The sequence below is a fragment of the Lontra canadensis genome, unplaced genomic scaffold, assembly GCF_010015895.1.
Source record: "Lontra canadensis isolate GAN:19392208 unplaced genomic scaffold, GSC_riverotter_1.0 scaffold27, whole genome shotgun sequence".
NCBI classification, from domain to species: Eukaryota; Metazoa; Chordata; class Mammalia; order Carnivora; family Mustelidae; genus Lontra; species Lontra canadensis.
The window spans coordinates 3,223,067-3,249,114 of record NW_022631021.1 but is presented as its reverse complement, the minus strand read 5'-3'; the positions used below and the strand labels follow the sequence as shown (position 1 = coordinate 3,249,114).

General features: G+C 39.8%; 1 protein-coding gene across 1 annotated transcript in view; it reads left to right on the top strand.

Moving 5' to 3' along the window:
* The window catches only part of CD109 (CD109 molecule), a 129,878-nt gene that overhangs the window by 70,648 nt on the left and 33,182 nt on the right, over window positions 1–26,048 (top strand). The window contains exons 15-23 of the mRNA XM_032864356.1: window positions 2,501–2,653; window positions 7,670–7,744; window positions 8,175–8,235; window positions 10,422–10,563; window positions 11,554–11,671; window positions 14,648–14,761; window positions 16,587–16,805; window positions 17,776–17,920; window positions 20,354–20,530. Coding sequence (XP_032720247.1) covers window positions 2,501–2,653; window positions 7,670–7,744; window positions 8,175–8,235; window positions 10,422–10,563; window positions 11,554–11,671; window positions 14,648–14,761; window positions 16,587–16,805; window positions 17,776–17,920; window positions 20,354–20,530 — 1,204 coding nt within the window. The remainder of the gene's footprint in view (window positions 1–2,500; window positions 2,654–7,669; window positions 7,745–8,174; window positions 8,236–10,421; window positions 10,564–11,553; window positions 11,672–14,647; window positions 14,762–16,586; window positions 16,806–17,775; window positions 17,921–20,353; window positions 20,531–26,048) is intronic.

Below are 26,048 nucleotides of genomic sequence, written 5' to 3'. Positions count from 1 at the left end.
TTAAGATGTATAGCTTGTGTAGGAAACCCCCCTTGAGCCCCAACTTTGAAAAGTAACCGGGTTGCAAGAGTGCATTGTTGAATTGAGTCATGTCACGTGTACTAAAATAAGCCATTGTTCTCACCGAAAGTTGCTGCCTTTCCAGTTCATTTTATTTTTTTTATTTATTTTTTTTAAAGATTTTATTTATTTATTTGACAGAGAGAGATCACAAGTAGACAGAGAGGCAGGCAGAGAGAGAGGGAAGCAGGCTCCCTGCTGAGCAGAGAGCCCGATGTGGGACTCGATCCCAGGACCCTGAGATCATGACCTGAGCCGAAGGCAGCGGCTTAACCCACTGAGCCACCCAGGCGCCCTCCAGTTCATTTTAAACAAAATAACCATTGTTTAGAAATATTGATTTGCAGAGTACCATTCCTTTGATAGCATTTCTGTTTGCTTAAATTGTTAAAATTCTGAGAGGCTGCAAAGTCATCCATGCATTTTGTCAGGGATGGTTAGTTAACAAACTTTGATTGTCAAGATAGATTATAAGCATCTATTTTTCATTTTATGAAGAGTTTTTTCAAAGACAGTGCTATATTCTGTTGTTTTTAGAGCACAGATTTTGACTTCTACCAATTCCATTAATCCCCTGATAAAGATGAGTTTTAAAGCAGGAGTCAGGCTTAACTAAGGAGATGTACATCTTTGATAGTGAGGGCAAGTATTAAAAAAAGTTACAGTGTAAGAGGTCATTGGCTTTGAGGAAGCAGAGTGTATAAATAGCACAATTCCAAGAAATTTCTTAGCTATGAAAGATAAGTATAGCTTTAGCTGTATTTGTGAAGATATATCTTTCTCTACATTTAAAAAAATATTTTATTTATTTTTCAGAGTGAGAGAGAGAGAGAGTGAGAGTGTGAGCACAAGCAGTGGGGAACGGCAGGCAGAGGGAGAAGCAGGGTCCCTGCTGAGCAGGAAGCCCGATGTGCGGTTCGATCCTGGGACCCCAGGATCTGAGCTGAAGGCAAACACTTAACCGACTGAGCCACCAAAGCATCTCTCTATTTTTTTTTTAAAGTAATCTCTACACCCAATGTGGGGCTTGAACTTACAACCCTGAGATCAAGAGTCGCTTGTTCTACTGACTGAGCCAGTCAGGCACCGCTCTTTCTTTACTTTTTACATAAGTTTTATTACATTACTCATGAAGAAACTACAAATTTGAAGAGGATATATTTAAGCAAGAGAAAATTAATGAGTCTTTTTGAGGTTCAATAATGATTGTGGAATAAATAGATGGGATGTGGAAGGTGAAAGTCTTTATTTAAGACTATTGCAGTGGGGGAGAGAAATTGAGCTCAACTTCACTGAAACGGAAGGCAGGAGAGTTTTAAGCAAAGGATGGGCTTGTGGAAAAGTACTGGAGGACACTGAAGGGAGATTGGTCAATGTGACTAGGCCATCTGTGTTCGCTGACTGGCAATGTATAAGTTAGGCTCCTGTCCTCCACAGAGACAGGAAGATCCATTGGGAACTCTGATTACATTTGTGATTACAATGTGATTACATTTCAAAGGATAGGTCCCAGGTCCTTGGAAAAGACAGTCCTGGGTTGTAAAACTGTCAAGAGCCTGGGAGAAGACTTACATTTCAAAGGGGCAGAGAAACAATTTACAATCTCAAGTTTTCTAAAGTAAATGCTGTAAGAAAAGGGAGTATCGGGGTCTTTTGGTCAGGAAGGATCCCATCTGGTGTTTCGTCAAGCTGAGGGGAACATGAAGGCCATCTTGGTTAGGAGGTACAGTCCCAGCACTATGGCCTACTGAAGTAGAGCTAGACAAGATGAACATTCCCAGTAGGAGGGGGCCTCATGACAAAGACATTAGGTTTTGCCATGTTGAGATGACTGAGACCCTTTAGGAAGTACTGGCTAGGACCATGCTTTGATGAATGCAGTGAACAGAGAAAGTTCAGGCGACCAGGGAGAGATAGAGCACTGGGCCTGACTAGTGTTTGCTCTGATCATCTCCTCCCTTGGAAAAAATGTCCCTCCCTGCCCCCAGCCCCTAGCCCAGGCCATTCTTTGAGTCCCAGGGGAGCTCTCCCTTGACCCACTTCCAAGTTCAGGTTATCAGCATGTGAACATCTCTGGTTTCTTTCCTCTTCCCTGTTCCTCCTCCAGGATACTGGACTTCCCCAGGTGTCCCAGACACTGCTGCTTTCTCTTTAACATTGGCTGGGGCCTGAGGGTGTGGGATGGAGAAAGGGAAGAGGAGAGGTAGAGAAGGGAAAGATAAAGCAGATTTATGCACTGTGGGAGGTCCTATGACTTGTAAACATCGTGAATAAATTTTTAAAAAATTTTCTTTCCCTGCAGAAGGCTGATGTATGGTTTTAGAATTATCCCTGAGTCAAGGCAAATGTAGAATCTTTGCTAGATTTTGAGTTAGTAAGACATGTAAGTAATGATTTTTAAAAAGTCAAATAAATCAGTCCTCTTTTCTCCCTTTCTTAGATAAAGCTATTTTGGAGTAAAACTCAGGCTGAACCATCTGAGAGAGTCTCTCTTAGGATCTCCGTGACACAGCCAGACTCGGCAGTTGGGATTGTAGCCGTTGACAAAAGTGTGAATCTGATGAATGTCTCAAATGATATTACAATGGAAAATGTGAGTTTAGCTATTTTTTCCTTACAAAATACATGTTAAAAGAGCAAAAAGGAAACATTGCATTTTCAAATATCTAAAGGAAATTTCATTAGTTCCTCTTAAGTCAGTAATCAGTAAAGTTTCCAAATAAAAAGGATTTGGATTCTGGTTGTTATGTTGGAAAGAGGCTTCATATGGTGAAGAGTCTTTGCTGTTTTACATGAGAGATGCCATCTGAAGTTTTCCCTTATTTTCATACTGTATTTGAATTTAAGACTCTCGAGAAAGTACTAGGAAATTGACTTGTGTAATTGTGGATGACATTGGAGAAGAGAACTTTAGATAATTTTGAAACACTTTTTCTTTGGGTTATACCTAAGTGTCATATATAAGTATAGTCTTATTGAATCTGGAATTTGTAGTATATTGAGGGAGTGAAATCATGTTAATCTACAGAAAACTTATAAATCAAGAAATACGGGAACATCTAGTGTTACATAAATTAATTCCCTATTCATTAATCATTTCATGTTCATTTGTAAGTTCTTGATATATCCTTTTGTGCCATTGTCAGTTGAAATCTAGATTGTATAACCTATGTCCATTAATTGATTAAGTACATATAGGAGGAAAGATATAAATGTTTAGGCTAACTTGATCATTTTGTTGTAAATTAATCCACTTGATAAAAATTATATATAATTTTCAGTCTATAAAGATACTTTTAAAAAATCAATTTTATTTTTTATTTAATTTAATTTTTAAAAAATATTTTATTTATTTATTTGACAGAAATAGACACAGCAAGAGAGGGAACACAGCAGGGGGAATGGGAGAGAGAGAAGCAGGCTTCCCATGGAACAGGGAGCCCGATGCAGTGCTCAATCCCAGGACCCTAAGATAATGACATGAGCGAAAGACAGACACCTAACTGACTGAGCCAACCAGGCACCCCTTGCTTTTGTTTTTTAATGTTTGGTAGTCCATGTCTTTTAATAAGCTTATTTAACCCATTTACAAGTGTGGTAATTCTTATTCTAATTAGGATTTATTTCTACTTTATTTCATACTTTTAAATGTGATTACTTTCTTTTTTCCCCTCTCTTTTCATCTTTTCATTTTTCTTCTTTCCATGGGTTAGATAAAATTTTGTTCTTCTGGTTTTGAAGTTTTACATTCTGTTTTTGTTCTTATGATACATGCCCTTAATTCATGAACCATGCATATTTATTTATCATGTTGATTTCTTACAGCTATCAATATTTGTATCTTTATCTAACAGAACAAGCATTTTCGTATCCTCTCATTTTCTTGCATATACCTTTTGTCTTTCACCCGTTACCATCTTCTTCTCCAACCCCGGCCAGACCATGTTGCTTTTGTGAGGGATTGTAATTCTGTGTCATTATTGATTGCCCTTTTGATCTATGGTCTTCCTTCATTTTTTAATTCTGGAAATTTACATCTGTTACTTCTTCATATATTTTCTCTTCTCCATTTAAATTTTTTCTTTTCTTCTGAGACTCTCATTATTCAGAGATTGGCATATCTATTTTCTTTCTCCATATCTCCTAGCTTTCTGTTTTATGTTCTCTATCTCTTTGTCTTTTTTGTGTTTCTTGAGAGAGCCCCTCAGGTGACTCTGCTCACTGGTCATTTTTCAGTGGTATCTATCCTACTTTGATTTCTTATATTGGGTTCTTTATGTCAGCTATTATGTTTTTAATATCTATTATTTTCATTTGGTTCTTATCTTTTGTTCTTGTTTTATATCATCCATATTTTTCCTTATCTCCTTATGTATGTTTACCATGTTTATTTTAAATTCTTGAACTGGACTTTTCAGTATTTTGCTTCACATGTTATGTGTTGTCTACTTGGATGTCTTTTATGGAAGTCATGCTCTTTGGATGTAGTTGGGTTGGCAGCTACTCTGATAATGTCTTGTTGAGGAAGGCTCAATGCCCCATTCCAATCTGTGTGTTTTGTGAGTTTAAAGAGAGAATGGGGTTAAGCTCCAGGGACTAGAAAACTACTCTTGATCCTCCCTGTGTGATGTTGGGTTTCATTCAGTGTTTCACTATAAAGCTCTTAGGGAAAAGCATCACCAAGAAGAGACAATCTCTTGAGATTATGATTCAGCAGTCCTGAGAGTTTGGAGGACAAGAGGAAGAGAATGCTTGGGGCCATGGGTCTGTCCGCAGGTTCTCCTGTTTCTCACACCAGAAGGGCAGAGGAGCTGACTTATCTTCCTGACACCTTGCAATAGGAAGTGTAGGCTGCTGCTGCGGCTACTGATTTGGGCAGTGAAAATGCAGGGAATGATTGTCCTGAGGCTACCCACTGGAAAGAAGTCAGAGCAGAACCTTTTCCCCAGACTGTCTGCCTCTAACACTTTCTGCCACCCAATTCCTCCCAACACACCAATTCAAGATATCCTTCACTCTTCCCAGGGTCTTCTCATCCCACTTATCCGAGTTTCCTACTTGCTTTTATTGTTTGTCCGGAGTTGGCTCTGGGGGAGGGCGTCAGGAGCTTGTAGTGACAGGCCATTTTGGTTTCTTTTGTTCTTGTTAAATTTATAAGTGGTGCTGAGAGACTCTTGAACACCTTGGGAAAATTTAAGTGTGCTAGACCTTCCGGAAATAATTTTCAGACACCAGCCTTTGCTGCAGCTTTGGCAATGCCTTTTTGTTGAGCCACTGAGAAAAGGAGTCTCTCTTTTGGAGGTAATTGCTTCTTTCTAGATAATTCCACTGATTCATGCTGGTGTGTCAGCAGAAGGTGATCCTGCATGCATTTGTGTTCTGTAGCAGAGTTTGAGTCATGGGACTAAAACCTTCTCTCTCTATTATGTCTGGTTCTGGGTCCATTGCCTGTTTTCCAACTTCTTGAGATAATCTGACATTTCCTGTTTTCTCATTCACTTGTTTTCTTCTTGGTGCCTCTTCCGGCACCATGTTTGGTTACCATGGATGTAGCAGTGATGGTGCTTAGCATGGCAGAAACACTGGATGCACATGTTTCATTTTAAATGGGATGTGTTTTTTAAACTTGGACTTAGACTCTTTCATGATTTTTATTCCCGCCTTTGTCTTAAGTTGTCTGGTTAATGCTAATGTAAATGAAGGAGATGTATTGGAATAGTTACCAAAAAGAGTATCATATCTTAATTTTTTATTATGGTGAAATATAGATAACATAAAATTTGCCATTTTAACTGTTTAAAAAAAGACAATTCAGTTGGTGTGAATTACTTTTATAATGTTGTACAAGCATCATCACTATCTGTTTCCCAAACTTTTTCATCACTCCGGAGAGTCTGTAACCATGGAGTGATAATCCTCCATTTCCCCCTTTCCTCACCCCCGCCAAGCAGCCTCTAATCTACTTCCGTCTTTATGAATTTGCCTAGTCTAGATATTTCATGTAGGTGGAATAATATAAAATTTGTCCTTCTGTGTCTGTCTTCTTTCACTTAGCGTAAGGTTTTCAGGGTTCATCCATGTAGTAGCACCTGTTAGAACTTTATTTCTTTTTATGGCTGCATAATATACAATTGCATGTGTCTACCACATTTTGTGTATCCGTTCTTCTGTTGATAGACGTTAACGTGCTGTCTTTTGGCTATTGTGACTGATGCTGCAATGGACTGTTGACATGTTAGACTCTTTGGGTCCCTATTCTTTTCAGTATATACATGGGAATGGAGTTGCCAGGTTATATTCTAATCTGTGTTTAGCTTATTTATTTATTTATTTATTGAAGATTTTATGTACTTATTTGACAGAGAGAGAGAGAGTGAGAGAGGGAACACAAGCAGGGGGAGCGGAAGAAGGAGAAGCAGGCTTCCCGCAGAGCAGAGAGCCTGATGCAGGGCTTCATCCCAGGACCCTGGGATCATGATCCTAGTGAAGGCAGATGCTTAATGACTGAGCCACCCAGGCACCCCTATGTTTAGCGTTTTTAGAAGCTGCCAACTTTACTCACTCTTTTAACCTATTTTACTCACTCTTGCTAGCAAGGAGTGCTGTTCTTAAAAAAATAGCATTGCTAATGTGATAATGCAAATATCTCGGTATTGAAAAAGCTATCTCATTGATGTTGTAATTTGCATTATTTTATCAATGAGGTTGAATGATTTTTCTGCTTATTAATAATTTTTATTTCTTTTTTGTGAATTGCCTCTTTTTGTTATTTTAAAAAATATAGTTAACTGACATTTTGCAGAACTTATATTATCCATGAAATTTAACCCATTTATCTGCCAAAAGTATGCGTTGTTTTCAATGCTGACCCCTATGTGTTCGTTTAGTCAACTGGTGACATTTAAGTTCTTCCTGGGCAAAACTTAAGCATACACTTCTTTTTTTTTAAAGGTTTATTTTTTTTTATTTTATCTCTTTATTTTAAAGAAGATTTAATTTGTTTATTTGAGAAAGAGAACATAAGCAGGGGGCAGCAGCAGAGGGAGAGGAGAAGCAGACACCGCACTTAGCAGGGAGCCAGACCTGGGGCTTGATCTGAGGACTCTGAGATCATGACCTGAGCTGAAGGCAGACACTTAACCGACTGAGCCACCCAGGTGTGCCTATTTATTTATTTATTTGAGAGAGAGAGAGAGAGAACCAGCAGGAGGAAGGACAGAGGTAGAGGGAGAGAGAGAATCCACAAGCAGATTCCCAGCTAAGTGCAGAGCCTGGTACATGGCTTGATCCCAGGACCATGAGACTGTGACCTGAGCTGAAATCGAGACTCGGCTGCTTGACCAACTGAATGACCTGACTGCCCCTCAGCATATACCTCTTAGGAACTCTCTATCACTGAACAGAGTAAAAATAAGTTAAGAGAGGAAATGTATTTTTAGCTGACTGAATCATGAACAAGGCATTCAAGTATTCTTTATTCCTCCATTTATGTCATTTTCATTTAAGCTTGTAGGCCGTGTGTTGTCTAAGCAACATACAAGAAATATGACAGAGGGCAGAACAGGTTGCTGTGATTCAATTCATTTCATGTATTTTATCTTCTCCTTAGGTGGTCCATGAGCTGGAACTTTATAACACTGGCTATTATTTAGGCATGTTCATGAATTCTTTTGCAGTTTTTCAGGTATGTTTAATTTGTTACAGACTTTGAAAAGATATTAATATCTTTTACTATTGCAAACACTTTCAGAATTAATTATCTGAATTATGAAATGTTAACCTTTTCTTAAATGTGTTGCTGAAGTGGAGTGTTATATAAGTGTAATCTGAAATGGAAAGATAATCATCCTTCCAATTTTAAAAGCAAATGGAAAAAGTGCGTGTGTGTGTGTGTGTGTGTGTGTGTGTGTGTGTGTTTTCTGTGTACAGAAAGGGAGAGAGAATGCTCATGTACATATGTAAATTCTCAAAAATGAGATAGAGTAAAAAAACCCTTTCACATGTGCGTAAAAATGAATGCACAAGAGTGAATTAAGACTATGGGAGACTGCTGGGACATTTTACAGAGCATTTAAACTTTTATTTTTAAAGAAAATTAAACTTGTTCTTTCTAGGAATGTGGCCTCTGGGTATTGACGGATGCAAAACTTTTGAAGGATTACATTGATGGTGTTTGTAAGTAAAACCTGGCAGTGTGCTTTAAGTATTTAAGTCTTTCATCCCAGGTATTTAAAATTATTCACATAGGTATGAATACATTCTGGTTGGATATGGATATCATGATTTTCATTTTCTGTTCTCTTACCCTAAAGTCTTTGGCGTTTAATGTTCATCTGAGCCATGACATGGAATGTTTGTCTGGGCTTATAACTAGATTTTTGAAATGAATGCTTGCTATTTTCTCTCTGTTGTTCTTTGAGATGGTTATATTTTTGGACATATTGGAAGATCCACTGCTTCCAATTTGTATTGCAAACTGTGCATAAATGAGAATGGTTAACTCTAGAAGTTGTTCTCTTTTCTTTCAGGAAACCTCATGCTAATGTCACAGTTTCTATCCCTGAGTTCCCTATGCCTGTCAGTTATTCTCAGTTACTCCATACTGACCCCAGGCTGTCCAGCTTTGGGTTGGTTTTTAACACCACTGGATACCCGAGCCTCTGTGTTGAAGCTAAAAAGATAATTTTACAGCTTTAAAATTTTTATGAAGTCATTATGATCTCTGTGTATTAAAGACAATATGGTGCAGTTACTTTCTTCCTATAATCATCCATCCTGGACATCTTCTAAACAATGTTTTTCCATTCTCTCTTTGCCAGTATCCTCTTTTACCTATCTTTGTTCATCTTATGAAATCCTGATTTCCACTGTAATACTCATTCTGTTGTTAGTTATACTTATTGTATCCTTTACCTTTTCCTGAGAACTTTCTTCTACCTTTCCACCTCCCCCCCAACATAACAGAAGAAACCTGATACTCTTACTAGGATACTGTGTCCTTAGAAACCTTCTCAAATGACTGACATTAATTTTTCTGCTTCTCTTCTGGATCAAGTTTCCTAAGTCCCTAGTGTTCGGTGTTCTCTTGAGTACTTCAGGGTCACTGCTCAGCAACCCTCAGTTAAGAGCCATTTATCATTTGAAGCTCAAAAATTTCCATTATAGTTCCTTCAGTCAACATTTAGGTCCCCTACTTTCCCTTTCCTTCTGTGTACATTGAAGATTCTCACAAGAGATTTAAAGTCTTACTCTTATTGTCATCCTGGGGATTTGACTGTCTGTTTGGTTGATCCATTTAATGTGTACTGTCTTGCAGTCACCACGATGGCTGTCAGTAGTTACTCAAGGCCATTTTATTACTGGAACACTGCTCTACTTTTAGAATTCAAATGCTTATCCTTCTACCTTGTATATTCCTTTGCTCCCTTTAATTTATTGAATATTTTGCATTTTATTTTATTTTCTTAAGACTTTATTTATTTGAGAGAGAGAGAAAGAGAGAGCATGATGAGCAGGGGGGAGGAGCAGAGGGAGAGGGACAAGCAGGCTCTCTGCTGAACAGGGAGTCCTATGCGGGGCTCTATCCCATGATGCGGGCATCATGACCTGAGCTGAAGGCAGACGCTTAAATGACTGAGCCACTCAGGTGCCCCTATTTTGCATTTTATTTTGAAATCGTTTTAAACTTACAGAAAAGTTGAAAAAAAAATAGAAGTAGGTGATAGAAATAGAAAGAAAGCTTTTGGTGGAATATGGGTCAGGATGCAGTGTTATTGCCTTGTTAGATTACCTTTCCTTGAGAATTTGGGATCTACTGTTTCATTGTTACTTTAACAAAATAGTTATGTAAACAATTTGGAAAATGAAAACTCTTCCAAAAATGGTTTAGATTATATTGACTTTTCTGGAAATGTGTCCGTTTGCCAGGCAACATGACTTTATTTTTAAGCTAGTAAACTAGATGATTGTAGCATCTTGGGGCTGGTATAACCAATGGTAATGATCACTAGGGAACTAAAAAGAGAAGAGAAAAATTGGAGGGAACTTTAAAAACATGATTTAACTTGTTTTTTAGCAGCTGTAAGTAGTTTTTCAGGTATTGGTTGTACAGGCAGGGAACATTTTCTTTTTTCTTTTTTTTTTTTTTTTAAGTTTTTGAGCTGCTGTAACTGGCCTCAGAGCCCTGGGTAAGTCACTTGACTTCAGTGGGTCTCAGGTGTCTTATCTGTAAAATGAGAAGGTTGAATAAGATGAACTCTAAAGTCCCATTCAGCTGAGAGGTGTTGCGGTCCTGTGGACTAAGTTTATAATCATCTGCTACAGTGACTTTTTCGCCAACAGTTGTCAATATTGATTTTTAGATGACAGTGTTGAATTTCTTGAGAGGTTTGCGGAGGAAACTGAAGGATACTTGGTAGATTTTCATGACTTCTCTTCGGTTAGCAACCCACGTATCAGAAAGCATTTTCCAGAGACGTGGATTTGGCTAGACACCAACATGGGGTAAAGATTTATAATGTCCTTTGCTCATACCTCTTTTGTTTAGTGTTCATTTTAAATAAATTTTGTGTTCTTTCTAATGTTTAAGTACAAATGTATTGTGATGAATAACTAAATAGACCAACAGGTTTTTATTTTAGAATCTTTATTATATTTAAATGTATTGTTTAAGAAAGCCATAGGCAAATTGGGGCAGTGAGAGTATCATTAAGAAGATAGACCATCTTCTAATGAAGGGTGTTTTTAACTTCCTTCAAGTTTCATGGTACTTGTTTGAGAAAATTGCTGAGAGTATGCTTATTGCCTTAGGGTGGGAAGCACTTGTAATTACTCTCTACCTGTGGCTCTTTGTCAAACACCCCCATAAGCCACAGGAAGAAGGAGCACAGGTGGTGGGAGGATTCAGCTTAGTTGACCAACCCTGAGCTTTCTGGCCTGATGACTGAGCAGATGAGTCATGAAATCTTCACATATTTTATGGTCAGCCATTTATGGAAACTTGAAATAAGACACAAGTCGAACCTAAAAAAAAAAAAAATAGCACTGACTGAGATACAGAGGGAAACTTCTATGCAAATTGACAAATAAATTGAGTTAAATTAGAAAATAGATATTTATTGTCTATAGAACATTTATGAAAATTATGGTCATTCTGAAGGTATAAACATTGTAGAAAGTTCTTGGACTCTGGGTCAGGATGCAATGTTATGGCCTTATTAACTGAACTATTCCTAAGAATTTAGGATCACTCTTTCATGGTTACTTAAAAAATTTAGATATGTAAATAATTTGGAAAATTAAAACTTCTAAATGTTTAGGTTATGTTGACTTTTTTTTTGAAATATGTCAGTCCTTGGTGTTGTGATTTTTATTTATTTATTTAGTTTAGTTTTTAAAATTTTATTGACATATAATGTATTATTTGCTTCAGAGGTACAGGTCTGGGAATCCTCAGTCTTACACAAGTGATTTTTATTTTTATCTTGACTTCAGTTCTAGGATTTACCAAGAATTTGAGGTTACTGTGCCTGATTCTATCACTTCTTGGGTGGCCACTGCTTTCGTGATCTCTGAAGATTTAGGTCTTGGACTAACAAGTTCTCCAGTGGAGGTAGTGTATTAAAGACTTACTTGCAAATGTTAAAGCACCCAAAGCAAAGAAAGTGTCAACTCTTCAGTGAATTTTCAAAAATGATTCCTTATGATGTTGATAGTATCTAGCGATTTCTTAGCTTTTCCTTTTTGTTTTTCGTTAGTTTTATACTTTAGAATGCGAGCTGTATTAAACTCCTAAATGTGCTACGTCCATATTAAGATTTGGATAAAACTTCATTATTGACTGAACTCAGCTATTTCCAAAGGCCAGAAGAGAGGTAGTTTCTGTGTATTCCCTCTGCAGATGATGGGCAGACCTTCTCGAGATGTGCCATAGAACATCTTCCTCTTTCTGGTCAAACTGCATCACATGTTACTTCCTAAACCAGTTGCTGGCGAGAAGAATTTTATGAGCATGTCTGGTCTTAGACCAGTAGCTCTTACCTCTGTCATAACTAAAGTTCCGTTTTTATAACAGATACTTTGTTTTCCCCTTCACCATCTGGAGTGAAAGTCATGGGAAATATGGTATATTTATATACTTAGTTAAAAAAAATCAATATGATGCCTAAAGTGAAATATTAAGGAAAAATTAAAGGAAAGTAATGTGTAGTAAAAAATATATATATATTACACTATATAAGTGGTCAGACATAGCTGCACTAGACGGCATAAATCTTCAAATATTTACTCCATGCATATAGAAGCACCCTGTGTGTAACAGGTGCAAGTGAAGTTTGTTATGTATGTATTGTTTTAGCATCTCAAAAACCTTGTCAGTCTTTGAAGCCATGAACAACTTTTGGTAAAGTCACAAACAAAACAAAGTGCGGTCTTCTGTTGATTTACAACATAGTTGTATTTGCGAAAAATTCAGTGTGTATTGAAAAATGCTTTGGGTTTACATATAAGGTGGAAATAGGTTGTAAGTTCAGATCATTATAAGCAGGTACTTTACGGGAATGTCTGAAGAGATATTCAAGAATCATGAGGGATGGGGGATACTTTTTCATTGTCTGGGACTGTCCTGAGCGTCACAGACTTTCATCCACTACCCTTCAATCATTGTGACAATCTAAGACAGTTCCACAACTGTCTACGTAAACCTCTAGAGGGAATTACTGCTGCCAGTGGCAACCATTGGCCTAAACTAATAAAGATTTATTTTCAGAGGTGGGGTAGTGGTTCAGCTTCCCTATAGGATTTGGCGGCCGACAATCTCAGAATTGGGTCACCAATGAGAAAGTACATGCGTGTGTATATGTCAGAAGGTAGTAAGCAGAACATCATCTAGACTTTCCACATGAGTCTCAAACAGGGATGTTGGATTTGGCAAGTGGCTTTTCAAGCAGATGGCTGGAGTCATAATAGCATAGTAGGTGAGAAGCTTGGCTTTGGCATCAGACATGCTGGGGTCCTTTTCTGGCTTCTCCATTTACTATTGATGTGACCTTGTACTAGTTACAGAGATTTCTGGACAGATTTCTTTTCTGTAAAGTATGAACATAGAACCTACCTCATTGGAGTTGTAAAGATTAAATGAAATAATTTGTGTAAAGTATCTATAAACTTTAGTGGGACTACATCAAAATAAAAAGTTTGTGAATGGTGATGGAAACAACCAACAAAACTAAAAGGCAACCTACTGAATGGGAGAAGAGATTTGCAAATGACGTATCCGATAAAGGGTTAGTATCCAAAATATGTAAAAACTGATAAACTCTGCACCCAAAACCAAATAATCCAATTAAAAAATGGGGAGAAGACACGAACAGATATTTCCCCTAATAGACATCCAGGTGGCCAACAGACACATGAAAAGATGCTCAACACCTCTCATTATCACAGAACTGCAAATCAAAACCACAGTGAGATACCACCTCACACCTGTCAGAATGGCTAAAATAAAAAACTCAAGAAACAACAAGTATTGGTGAGGATGAGGAGAAAAAGGAACCCTCTTGCACCATTGTGGAAAACAGTATAGAGGTTCCTCAAAAGACTAAAAATAGAACTACCTTATGATCCAAGAATCACACTACTGGATATTTACCCCCAAAATACAACAACACTAAATCAGAGGGATACATGAACCTGAGTGTTTATTGCAGTACTATCAATAATAGCCAAACTATGGAAGCAGCCCAAGTGTCCACCAATAGATAAATAGATAAAGGAGATATAGTATAGGAATAATAAAATATGGAATATTATTCGGCCATAAAAATGACATCTTGCCATTTGCAACAGCATGGATAGAGCGAGAGAGTATAATGCTAAGTCAAATAAGTCAGTTAGAGAAAGATAAATACCATATGATCTCATTTATATGTAGAATGTAAGAAACAAAACAAATGAGCAAAGGAAAAAAAAGACAACCAAGAAGCAGTTTCTTTTTTTTTCTTTTTTATTTATTATTTTTAAAAAAGATTTTATTTATTTATTTGACAGAGAGATCACAAGTAGGCAGAGAGGCAGGCAGAGAGAGAGGAGGAAACAGGCTCCCTGCTGAGCAGAGAGCCCGACATGGGACTTGATCCCAGGACCCTGAGATCATGACCTGAGCAGAAGGCAGAGGCTTCACCCACTGAGCCACCCAAAGCGCCCCCCAAGAAGTAGTTTTTTAACTATAGAACAAACTGGTGGTTACCAGAGGGGAGATGGGTGGGGGGATGGAGGAAATAGGGAATGGGGAGTAAAGAGTATATTTACCATGATGAAAATAAAATAAAATAAAAAGGTAAAAAAATAAAGTCCCTGGATCCGAGTAGGCACTTAATAAACTAGTTAAATTATGTTAAATAACATAAATCACATTAATTTATCAACATTGACTTGGAGTAAGTTGGCTATTTGTTTTCCATTGATAGGCAAGTGGACATTTCCATGTGGAATTATACGCTTCACAGGTTTTGTGAGATTTGCTTTTAATTGCATGAAATGTGAAGCATTTTGACTTGAATAAAGTATGTATTTGTTTTGTTCTTTCCAGCTACAAGCCTTCCAACCATTTTTCATATTTTTGAATCTTCCCTACTCTGTTATCAGAGGTGAAGAATTTGCTTTGGAAGTAACCATATTCAATTATTTGAAAGAAGCCACTGAGGTAATATATTTAAGGTTTTGTTAATCATTCACACTTCAGGAAGGAATAGAGAAAACACACAGGGATTGGGTTGTTAATGTTTGGATGTCTGGGAATCTGAGCTTTTTATATACTTCTGAGAGACTGAAAATATACATATTTTTTCAGTGATTTCTTCTACTTAATTAATGTCAAAGGGGAGAGTCTTAGCGTCTACACATTCTCTTTATTTCCAGCACAGGTTTTCCGCTTTAGCTGCATAAGTTCCTCGCGGTCTCTGAGGCAGGTCTTTCTCTTTCCTGCCTCCCTGTACTTTTTCCTCGTCCTCCCTGGATCTTGGAAGGTGTTGCTTCTTCTCACTGCCATTCTGTGCTTCTTGCGGTTGGCAAGAACTTATTCAAGACCTGGCTTGAAGCTAGGATGCCTTTCCTCACCTATTCTGTTATGTGTTGTTCCCATGTTTATATAGGTATTTGATTCTGAATACTGTGTGTTCAAAACAAGGCTTTGTTTTTTGAGTCATGTGCTTTATGTTTCCTTAGTTAGTCAGTTCCCTGGAAGGCAGGATTAGGCCACTGTTGGTGTTGTGCTCCCTGTAGTACTAACCAAATGACTGATTACCTCAGAGTAAGTAGGGATTATTAATCTCATTATATGAAAATGCTACAGTCTCTTTAAGCACTATGTTTATAAACTGTTACTTTAAAATTGTACTTAAAAATTTTTTTGGGGGGGCTAAGATTTTGTTTATTTATTTGAGAGAGAGAGACAGAGCAGAAGTGGGGGAAGGGGTGGAGAGAGGGAGAAGGACAAGCACCTGGACCCTGGGATCGTGACCTGAGCCAAAGTCAGACACTTAACCCACTGAGCCATCCAGGGGCCTCTAAATTGTACTTTTTCACCTAGTCAACAATTGTAACATTGTAAAGAGCAAAAGATCTGGAATCAGAAGGCCAGATTCAATGTCTTGCTCTAACACTTACCAGAATAAGTTAATAGTAGTTTCCTCATCTGCAAAATGGGACTAGTAATTATCCCTACAGAAGATATTTTGAGAAACTGATGAGAAAATAAATGGGAAACAATTCATAAAGTGTAAGTCCTAGATAAATACTGTTCTTGGTAAGATTTGCAACTTTGACCTACTTTACTAAATTTTACAACCAACATATGCTTCAGGACTAATGTCTGCGTCATTCTTTCCTTGGAATAATTTTTTTTTAAAGATTTTATTTATTTATTTGACAGAGAGTGATCACAAGTAGGCAGAGAGGCAGGCAGAGAGAGAGAGAGGAGGAAGCAGGCTCCCTGCTGAGCAGAGAGCCCGATGCGGGACTCGATCCCGGGACCCTGAGATCATGACCTGAGCCGAAGGCAGAGGCTTAACCCACTGAGCCACCCAGGCGCCCACCTTGGAATAATTTTAGCAGAGACTCTCAGTGGTTGTAATAACACTTCATCCTGTGTGTCTTAGGTTTTTCTAATGGGACCGAATTCTTAAGATGACACAGTTAAACCAGGCTGGTGGCAATACCATAACATGAAATAACCTTTCTGGGCCATCCTTCCCCTCAAAGTCTTCGGATAATAACAGAATTTAATGTTAGTTGAGTTTAATAGAAACGGAACTGAAGGGTGCCCTTTCTCCATATATCTTGAGGTGGAGGAGGAGAGCATAGAGAAATGACGTTTTCCCTGATAACCCTCTTGTCCTGTCCTTGGCTGCATCTGTCTCACTTTCCTCTCATCTTGAGCCTCACAGATTTAATAACCTTTACTGTAGTAATAAAGCAACACTTTCCTGAGGAGCATTTATTATATAAAACTTTGATAATTTTCCTTCCAGGTTAAAGTAATCATTGAGAAAAGTGACGAATTTGATATTCTAATGGCTTCAAATGAAATAAATGCCACAGGACACCAGCAGACCATTCTGGTTCCCAGTGAGGATGGGGCAACTGTTCTTTTTCCGGTCAAACCCACACATCTGGGGGAAATTCCTATCACAGTCACAGCCATTTCACCTGCTGCTTCTGATGCCGTCACCCAGAGGATTTTAGTCAAGGTAAATATTTGAAGTCTCAAATAAGTGAGATGGAAATACATAATCGAAAGAGAAACAGAAGATGGTTTTTCTCATGGTTAAATTTGTTGTCAAGATCTAGTAGGTCATATCCTCCACCCTCCTGGTATTGTGTGATTGTTTTCTCATCTGTATGTAAGGATCTATAATATGTTTTGGAAGTAATTGCCAATTACCTCTTTAGCTTTATGGTGTGCCCCTATAGCAAATCTCTTTTGCTGTCAGTTACATTTAGAAACTGTGTTATGTTGGAGTCCTGTTAAATCACCCCAAGTTGATATGTAGATTTTGAATTTTGGAATTCCTTAATACAGTTAGAAGAGATTTCATAAAATTTTTTTTAGCGATTTTATTTATTGAGAGAGAGAGAGAGACAGAGCATGAGTAGGGCAGGAGGGGCAGACAGAGAGGGAGAAGTAAACTTCCTGCTGAGCAGGGAGCCAATGCAGGACTCATTCCCAGGACCCAAGCCAAAGGCAGCTGCCCAGCCAACTGAGCCACCCAGGCGCGCGGTAGAATTTTTTTTTCTTTTTTTCTTTTTTTTTGTTTTTCGAGAAGGCGGAAAAAGACAACTCAGCCTTGTGGATAAGCGCTTGTGTTCTGGGGTGAGACAGCCCTAGGTTCATATCCCAGCTCTGTCAAGTGTGACTTTGGACAAGGTATTTAGTTTCTCTTTGGATAAGAATAGGGTTTACTCAGAGGGTTTTTCTCATCACCTTTTCATCTTCTTCTTTGCCATTTCATGAAATGTTTTGTTTACTCTAACTAGAAAATAAACATTTATTAACAGATTTGAAGCAGGAATAAAAAACAGTAGGTATTTATCTAATTGTACACATACTGTGAACACAGCAAGCAAGATGTTTATCTTATTATTTTCATAAAGTTCTCTGTAAACAGAGGAGTCGAGATGATGTCAATCGATATTAATTGTGTTCCTTTTTTCCTACAGGCTGAAGGAATAGAAAAATCATATTCACAATCCATCTTGTTAGACTTAACTGACAACAAGTTACAAACTCCCCTGAAAACTCTGAGTTTCTCATTTCCTCCCAACACAGTGAGTGGTAGTGAACGAGTTCAGATCACTGCTATTGGTAAGAACACAGTATATCACCATCACTGCTGGTTTATTTGTATGTGACCACATACATATCTATTTTTGGATGCATTTTCTTATCTAGTCCTAATGAGAAGAGGTTGCAAAAATTTTTAGTTGGTACCAACCCGTGATTACAATAGAAAGACTAGCAGATACGTGTCCTAGGCCAGTTCTTAATCGCAGTGTGCATATAAATCGTGGGGATCTCCTCTAAAGGAAGATGCTGGTGTAGTAGGCCTGGGTGGGGACTTGGGGTATGTATATCTAACAGGCTCCCAGTTGATGCCGATGCTTCTGGTAGATAGACCACTCTCTGGGTAGTAGGGCCCACTATAATGGGGCTGGAGGGAGGGGTTATTTCTAAGAGCAGAGCTTCTGCCCTCTGTGGCTCTCGACCACTGGTACATAATCAGAATCTTCTATGGAGCTTCATAAAAACACAGGCTCCCCTTGCAACCTACATAATCAGAATTTCTTAGCTATGGCTAGGGTGCGTATATTTTGAAAAGTTTGACAAGCGCTTGTGAGGACGGAAGGTTGAGCGCTGTTTGCCTAGAACAGATCTCTATGCGCAGATAACCTTCAGAGCAGGAAGCGGCCCGCTGACTTCAACCTCTCCTCGTGACCTTCTGGCAACCCGAAAGTACTTTTTCATCAGCTGTTAAACATAGCTTCCACACAAACGCTTTGTTTATATAGCTGCGCTTCACAAATAACTGGAGGAAATGTTTAGATTAATGAAGATTAATGAATCTAAATAGTTCGTTAGGTTTTCAGTCTGTCAGGACCTAAGGCACTTTTTCAGATTCTTTTAAATCTCATCTGTAGGTGGAATGCTTTCCAATATAACTCAACCAACCAGTCCCTCTGGAGGGGACTTTTTGGGAGCCTTAGGTGTAATTCTTAAGAAGAATTAAATAAGCCCTCTACTTAGGGGAATAAATTCTCTCATAGTGTTCGGATGCTGGGAGTTGCAGCATACATGGCGGGTGGGGGGAGTGGCGGGGAGGGGGATACTATCGACAGGCACGCACACACACACACACACACACAGGGAAGAAGCCTTGAATTTCAAATATGTACCACCACTCCTTCCTACGTTGGAATGAGTCTGTCTTTGGTTATTGAAATACTCTTGAAGTTTGATTTTTTTTTTTGAAGATTTTATTTATTATGTGTGTGTGAGAGAGAGCAGAAGCAGGAGGAGCAGCAGGCAGAGGGAGAAGCAGACAGCCTGCTGAGCCAGGAGCCGGTCCTGGACTCGATCCCAGGACCCCGGGATCATGACCTGAGCTGAAGGCAGACGCTTAAGGCAGATGCTTAACCTACTGGCCACCTAGCCCTCCCTCAGAGTGGGGTCAGAATTAGAACTCAGCCTCTGTATTTCTGAAGTTTTACTTATTTCCCCGAGTCATAGTGTTAAAATGTGGGTAGAGGTGTCTTTTAAGCAGACATTTTGTCTAATTATATGTTACTAACTTTGAAGAATAGTCATAATCCTTTTTGATCCTGAGATTCATTGAAATATCTATATATATATTTTAAAGATTTTATTTATTTATTTATTAGAGAGAGAGAGAGCGCACAGAGGAAGACTGAAGGGAAAAACAGGCACACCACTGAGCAGGGAGCCTGATATGAGACTTGATCCCAGGACCCTGGAATCTTGACCTGAGCTGAAGACAGACGCTTAACCGACTGAGCCACTAGGAGCCCCTCATTGAAATATTTTTGCATGTTAATTCTACTTTGTCTTTGCTAAAGAGAACACACTGAAAAATACTACAATCAGGCATTTTGCTGATTGCCCTTAAAAAAATTCATTTCTCAAGTGTTTATAGTGTATTAATAAGAAGTCAGAGTGAAATTCTACCTATGTGAAGAATACTACTAGTAAAACATTTCTTTCCTATATAAAAATGATGGTTTCCTAATCAGTTCCTGACATTTTTGTTCAAGAAGGATTTTTTAGGGATACCTGGGTGGCTCAGTCAGTTAAGCGTCTGCCTTCGGCTCAGGTCATGATTCCAGGGTCCTGGGATCGAGCCCCACTTCGGGCTCCTTGCTCAGCAGGGAGCCTGCTTCTCCCTCTGCCTCTGCCTGCCTCTCTGCCTGCAGCTCTCCGTGCTTCTGCTCTCTCTCTGACAAATAAATCAATAAAATCTTTCGAAAAAAAAGAGAATGATTTTTAAACTCTTTTTTTGCCTAGTGTATGCCCCACCTTTACCTGCGGTAAACATCTGATTTGTCCTGTAATCTATGTGAGTTCAGTGCCACTGTGTTATCAGTTATCTGACCAGCCTTCCTACAAGCTCGATGTAGACTTTGTAGTCTGTTCACTTCAGCGTCAGCTGCCTTCTGTCCTCTGCGGAAGTCTCCTGGCCACCAGGACTGTTTGCTGAATGTATGGGGTATCTTGTGCTTTCAGGAGATATCCTCGGTTCTTCCATCAATGGCTTAGCCTCACTGATTCGGATGCCTTACGGCTGTGGTGAACAGAACATGATCAATTTTGCTCCCAATATTTATGTTTTGGATTACCTGACTAAAAAGAGACAACTGACAGAAAACTTAAAAGAAAAAGCCCTTTCATTTATGAGGCAAGGTAAGCATTTTAGGAATATAGTTTTATTTATAAATTAATTTCTTCCTCCCTCCCTCACTCCTCCTTCCTTCCTTCCTTCCTTCCTTCCATTCTACCTTGGCAGAGTCCGTATTTCAGTATAGTCCAATTTGGCTTTGCTATGTGACTGTAGGACTAGATGGTGTTGAAAAGTGCTACAAGTTCAAGCCTTGGGAAGCTGTCACCGTTCTTCCTGCAGCTAATTGTCACTAATGGCTGCTAACACTTTAAGGAGTTAGTGTCTCAAGGGGTTTTTATTTTAATAAGGGACCTGACATTTAAAGCTACTTAAAAATCTGGAGGACTGAGTGTTCATTTATTCATCACACCATTCAAGGAGTATCTGTTGGTGCCTGCGTCAGCTCTGCTGCTGAGGAAACAGAGGAGGTCAGGGCGTTTCTTCTCAAGAAATTCCCTGTCAGGGAAGACCATTTGTACATACACACATGGGGTGCAGTGGGGTGGGCACCTTCTCAGTGCATCTGAAGTGTCAGGTAGGTGGGAGTTAGGAGGGCACATTTGTACGGGGAGGCCCTGTTGGCCCCCCCAGATGATGCCACACTAGTGGTTATTGTCCTGACACCTAGAGAGGCTGATACCGTCTGCAGACACCAGATGCTTCGTGCCTTGTAAGTAACAACAGTTGTCATTAGCTGAGAGCTTTTATGTGCCGGGCAGTGATCTAAGCACTTTATACCTGATGTCTTATTTAATCCTCACAGTGTTAGTATTGTCCTTCTATTTTTACAGATGAAGAAACTGAGACACAGAAAAGTTAATTAACTTGCCCAAGGTCACACAGCAAGTGAGTGGCAGAGCTGGGATTTGAACTCACTCCCTGACCTCAGAGTCCAGAGTGCTCACCATTACACATGGAACCACTCCCTGACCTCAGAGTTCATAAACTTAATGTCCATACTTAGACAAAAACAAAAACTTTTTTTTTTTTAAAAAGATGTAATTTGTTTATTTCACAAAGAGAGAAAGATAGTGAGAGAGGGAACACAAGCAGGGAGAATGGGAGAGGGAGAAGCAGGCTTCCAGGAAGCCCGATGTGGGCCCAATCCCAGGACCCTGGGATCATGACCTGAGCTGAAGGCAGAAGCTTAATGACTGAGCCACCCAGGTGCCCCCAAAACAAAAGCATTTTTAATAATAATAATGTGAATTTGATTTCCTCAAATACTCCAGAAGCCAACCACCCAAAGTTACAGGCTCAGCTTTGCACTTCCACGTTAGGGGACTTGCAGCAAAATCTCTGTGTGGCTGAGTTTATCTGTACACCGTTTGGGATACCTGCTGCCCCTCAAACTCATGAATAATAGAATGGTTTGTGTAAAATGCTGAAAAAAGAACCCCTTGTTCAGTGTAATCTAAATATCAAGTCAATACTTTCCAACTCCTAAGTGTTTTATTTATTTATTTTTTTGGAAGGAATGGGTTACCTGCAAATAGAGGCATGCTGTTAGTGGTTTTGCTAACTTCTCCACAGTTAAGAATTAGAAAGCTTAAAGACACTATTTTGATGTGAGCTTTTCTTCCAGGTTCCCTCATTGTGTAGGGACTTGTTTATCTTAAACTAAATTTTATGTTATAATGGTAATAACTAACCCTGTTTAAAGGCTTTCCAAATGTTTTCATTTAGTTCTTTTTTTCTCCTTAAGATTACCCATTTATTTATTTATTTGAGACAGACAGCGCGCACATGTGTGAGTGCGTGAGTGTGTGCATGATCAGGGGTGGGGCAGAGGGAGAGGGAGGTAGAATCTTTTTTTTTTTTTAAGATTTTATTTATTTATTTGACAGACAGAGATCACAAGTAGGCAGACAGGCAGGCAGAGATAGAGAAAGGGGGAAGCAGGCTCCCTGCCAAGCAGAGATCCCGATGCGGGGCTCAATCCCAGGACCCTGGGACCATGACCTGAGCCGAAGGCAGAGGCTTTAACCCACTGAGCCACCCAGGCGCCCCGGGAGGTAGAATCTTAAGCAGACTCTGAGCTGAGCATGGAGCTCAACGTAGGGCTCAATCTCATAACCCTGAGATCATGACCTGAGCTGAAACCAAGAGTCAGACACTTAACTGACTATGCCACCCAGGTGCCCCATGTTTTCATTTAATTCTTACAAAAACCCTAGGAGATGGGTGTACTGATATTATTTCCATTTCACAGATGAGGAAACTGAGGCACAAGGAGGTTACATAACTTATGCATGACTACTCCCAGGTGATCTGGTTTTGGAATTCATGTTCTTCTTCAGATCAATGTGGAATAAGTTTACTTTGCAACATTCTTAGGTTGTTAAAAGCCATAAGCTTAGGATGGAAAATGTCCAGGAATTGGCCCAAGTGATTGAGTACGGCCAGTGTGTAAGAAGTCTAAAGGGGGCTTCTGATAAAATAGTAAGGGAGGAACATGGGCTCCTATCGGGAAGGAGACAGCAAAGACACCTGAATTGTCAGGTTAGAGCAGAATGAGCTGTAAGATTTGGGATCCAAGAGGTTGAGCTGGTGAGGGTCCAAAGCTCTCCCTGGGGTAGGCTGGCATGAACAAGGGCTGAGAGGGAGGAAGGGGGTTGTGAGTCAGGAACCACGTACCGCATGAGAGGACAAACTGAGGGAGACCAGGGAATGGAATCAGAGCTGAGTGGGAACTGAGTGCTGCTGTGGAGAAGGTGAGAGCGGTATATTTTCCCTTGGGTTCAAGCCAGGCCCTGCAGGCCTGCAATGTGGTTAGGTCTTCAGGAAATTCTCAGAGATCTACCAATTGGAACTTTCCATACAGAGCTGCCTATTTAAAATTATCCTCCTTCATACATGTATCTGTGGATCAGTCATATTTAAACGTATAAACACAAGAGCTACTTTTTTCAAGTTCTATTATAAGGTTTAAGAAGTGGTACCGAGTGTGCCATGCTAAAAAAGAAAACTGAGATTTCACACGTTGCCATAATGGTTATACTTAAGGAGATGAAAAATATTTGGGATTGTAGTAATTCAACTGCACCTTTTTAAAAACAAGATGCTGACTTGTATTCAAGATTTGCTGTGACTGGCTTCAAGTAGAAAGTAGGTAGGAACTAGGCTGTTGCTTTATAATATGATACACATTCTTTGGGATAATTTAATAAAATAAGATAAAATATTTTAGAAAGTGCCCCATAATTCTGTATTTTATATGCTTTATGAATTATAATGTTGTCTAGCCAAGTATCACTGCTTTAAAAAGATAGAATGAATTTTCTAGTTTGAACCACTTAAGGAATGATAAAATGATAAATCATCCCTTAATTTGAGTTGTGTTCTAGATACTTTGCTCTGGGTTAGCAGAGGTCCTAAAAAATGAATGTTCCAAATCCTTGGTATGGGTTTTTTTGTTTTTCCCAAAAGGAGCGCTCGTCCCTCAGGCCAGCCCTAGCCAGGCTGAGCTCCAGCCTGCTGTATTTCAAAGCTGTTCTCCTGGGGGCTGCATCTCCTTGATGCTTGGGAGCCTTCCTCACCCTTGCTGGTTGTTTGAGGGTGCAGAGGGCCAGGGGGGCAGAAAAAACATGGTTCTCTGAAGGCCGTGTAGTCTTGCAAGCTGCTGTAGTCTTGAAGAACACTACTTCTGTGAAGTAGGCAAGCCTCACCTTGGGGGACAGGAGAATCCTGTGGTGACAGTTCCCACTGTGGATCCGGTCACACCGGGGCTCTGAATCCTGCCTCCTGCTTTGGGCCGGTTTCCCTGAGCCTTGTTTTCCCACCTATAGGATAGGGGTCATAAAGTACCCACTTCACGGGTATTGTTTTGAAGATGAAATAAGACATTTTAGCACTTTAACACAACAAATGCCCAGTAACTGTTAGCTGGAGCCTATACAGTCAGTTGCATGTGACAGGGAGTTAGGGTCCGCAGTCAGCAAGTAATCCCTGTCCATCTGCCTCAGAAACAGATGTGAGGTTCTGCTCTTTCCATCCCATGGCAAATCCTTCCACTCACACACCATCATTGCTCAGCTGGACAACTCCAGTGGCTTCTTTTTATAAAGCCTCTCTGCTTCTATGTTCATTCCCCTTCAATATAAGCTCCACATATAATAAAAGGGATTTAAAAAAAATTTTTTTTAAAGACTTTATTTATTTATTTGACAGACAGAGATCTCAAGTAGGCAGAGAGAGAGAAAGGAGGAAGCAGGCTCCTCGCCGAGCAGAGAGCCCAACTCGGGGTTCGATCCCAGAACCCTGGGATCACAACCCGAGCCGAAGGCAGAGGCTTCAACCCACTGAGCCACCCAGGAGCCCCTAAAAGTGATTTAAAAAAAAAAAGATTTTAATTATTTGTCAGAGAGAGAGAGAGTGCACAAGCAGGGGAGCAGCAGGCAGGCGGAGAAGCAGGTTTCTCGCTGAGCAAGGAGCCCAATGTGGGACTGGATCCCGGCACCTTGGGATCATGACCATGAGCTTAACCGACTGAGCCACCCAGAGGCCCCAGTAAAAGGGATCTTTTGAAAATGTTAAAATATGGTCACTTCCTTGCTTAAAATTCTCTAGTGGGTTCTGCAGCGGGTGACCTGGCCTTGGCCTCCATCTCTCACCTCACCGAGGCTGCCCCGTCTTGGCCCCCTCGGCTCCATCCGGAGCACTCCCTGCCTCCACGGTGCTTCAGGGCTCTAAACTTGCTCTTCTTTCTCCTGGGACCCTCCCATGGCTGGCTCCTTCTCATCACTTAAGTGGTGTTTCCCTCGCAGTGGCCTTCCTTTCCCATTTAGGAGCTCTCATTTCCTTTTCTTTCCACACTTAGCATTATGTGCAGTGTTCTCAGTTGCCTGTTACCTGTGTGTCTCCTGCACTAGAAGGTAAGCTCTGTGATAGTGCGGGCCGTGTTTAAGCTTCTCATCATCGTATCGCCATATGAGCCCTGCTTTAAATGCAGCCTGGATGAAGGAGTTACTGACAGTATTCACTTCCTGGGGCCTCGGACTCCTCATCCTAATGCAGGGGCTGGGCCCAGAACATCTCTCAGGTACTTGCACAATGCCATGATTGTTTATAAACACTAAAGGTTCTACCTGGCCTGGGCCTTTTCTTAGGAGCTAGGCACAGGGGCCAGTAGTTTCGGCTCACTTTCCGAGCTGGCGAGGTGGCTGATGGAAGTCGACACAATAGTGCTCCCCCAAATACATCATTTCACCCGCTGAACTCAATTTTTATGTTTCAAAGTTGTGGACAAAAGCTTCTTGGTATAATGATTTTCATTATGAAATCAGTGTCTCATTTCAGAGACTTTGTTTTTTCTTTTGCCATCACATTTGCCAAAGTCCTTTAAATACACTGTAGTTGTTTTTATTTTAAGAAATTAAAGTGGCTTTGGCATGAGTCATGATTATATTATTTAAATGTCATTTATGAACAGCGCATTGTTTTACTTAAATCATGCTTGGCCCAGGAGCCCTGTAACCTAACCCATTGTTTTTTTGGTCAAAACAACAGCTTCATCATTGAACAAAGTCTCTCTTGCTGTCA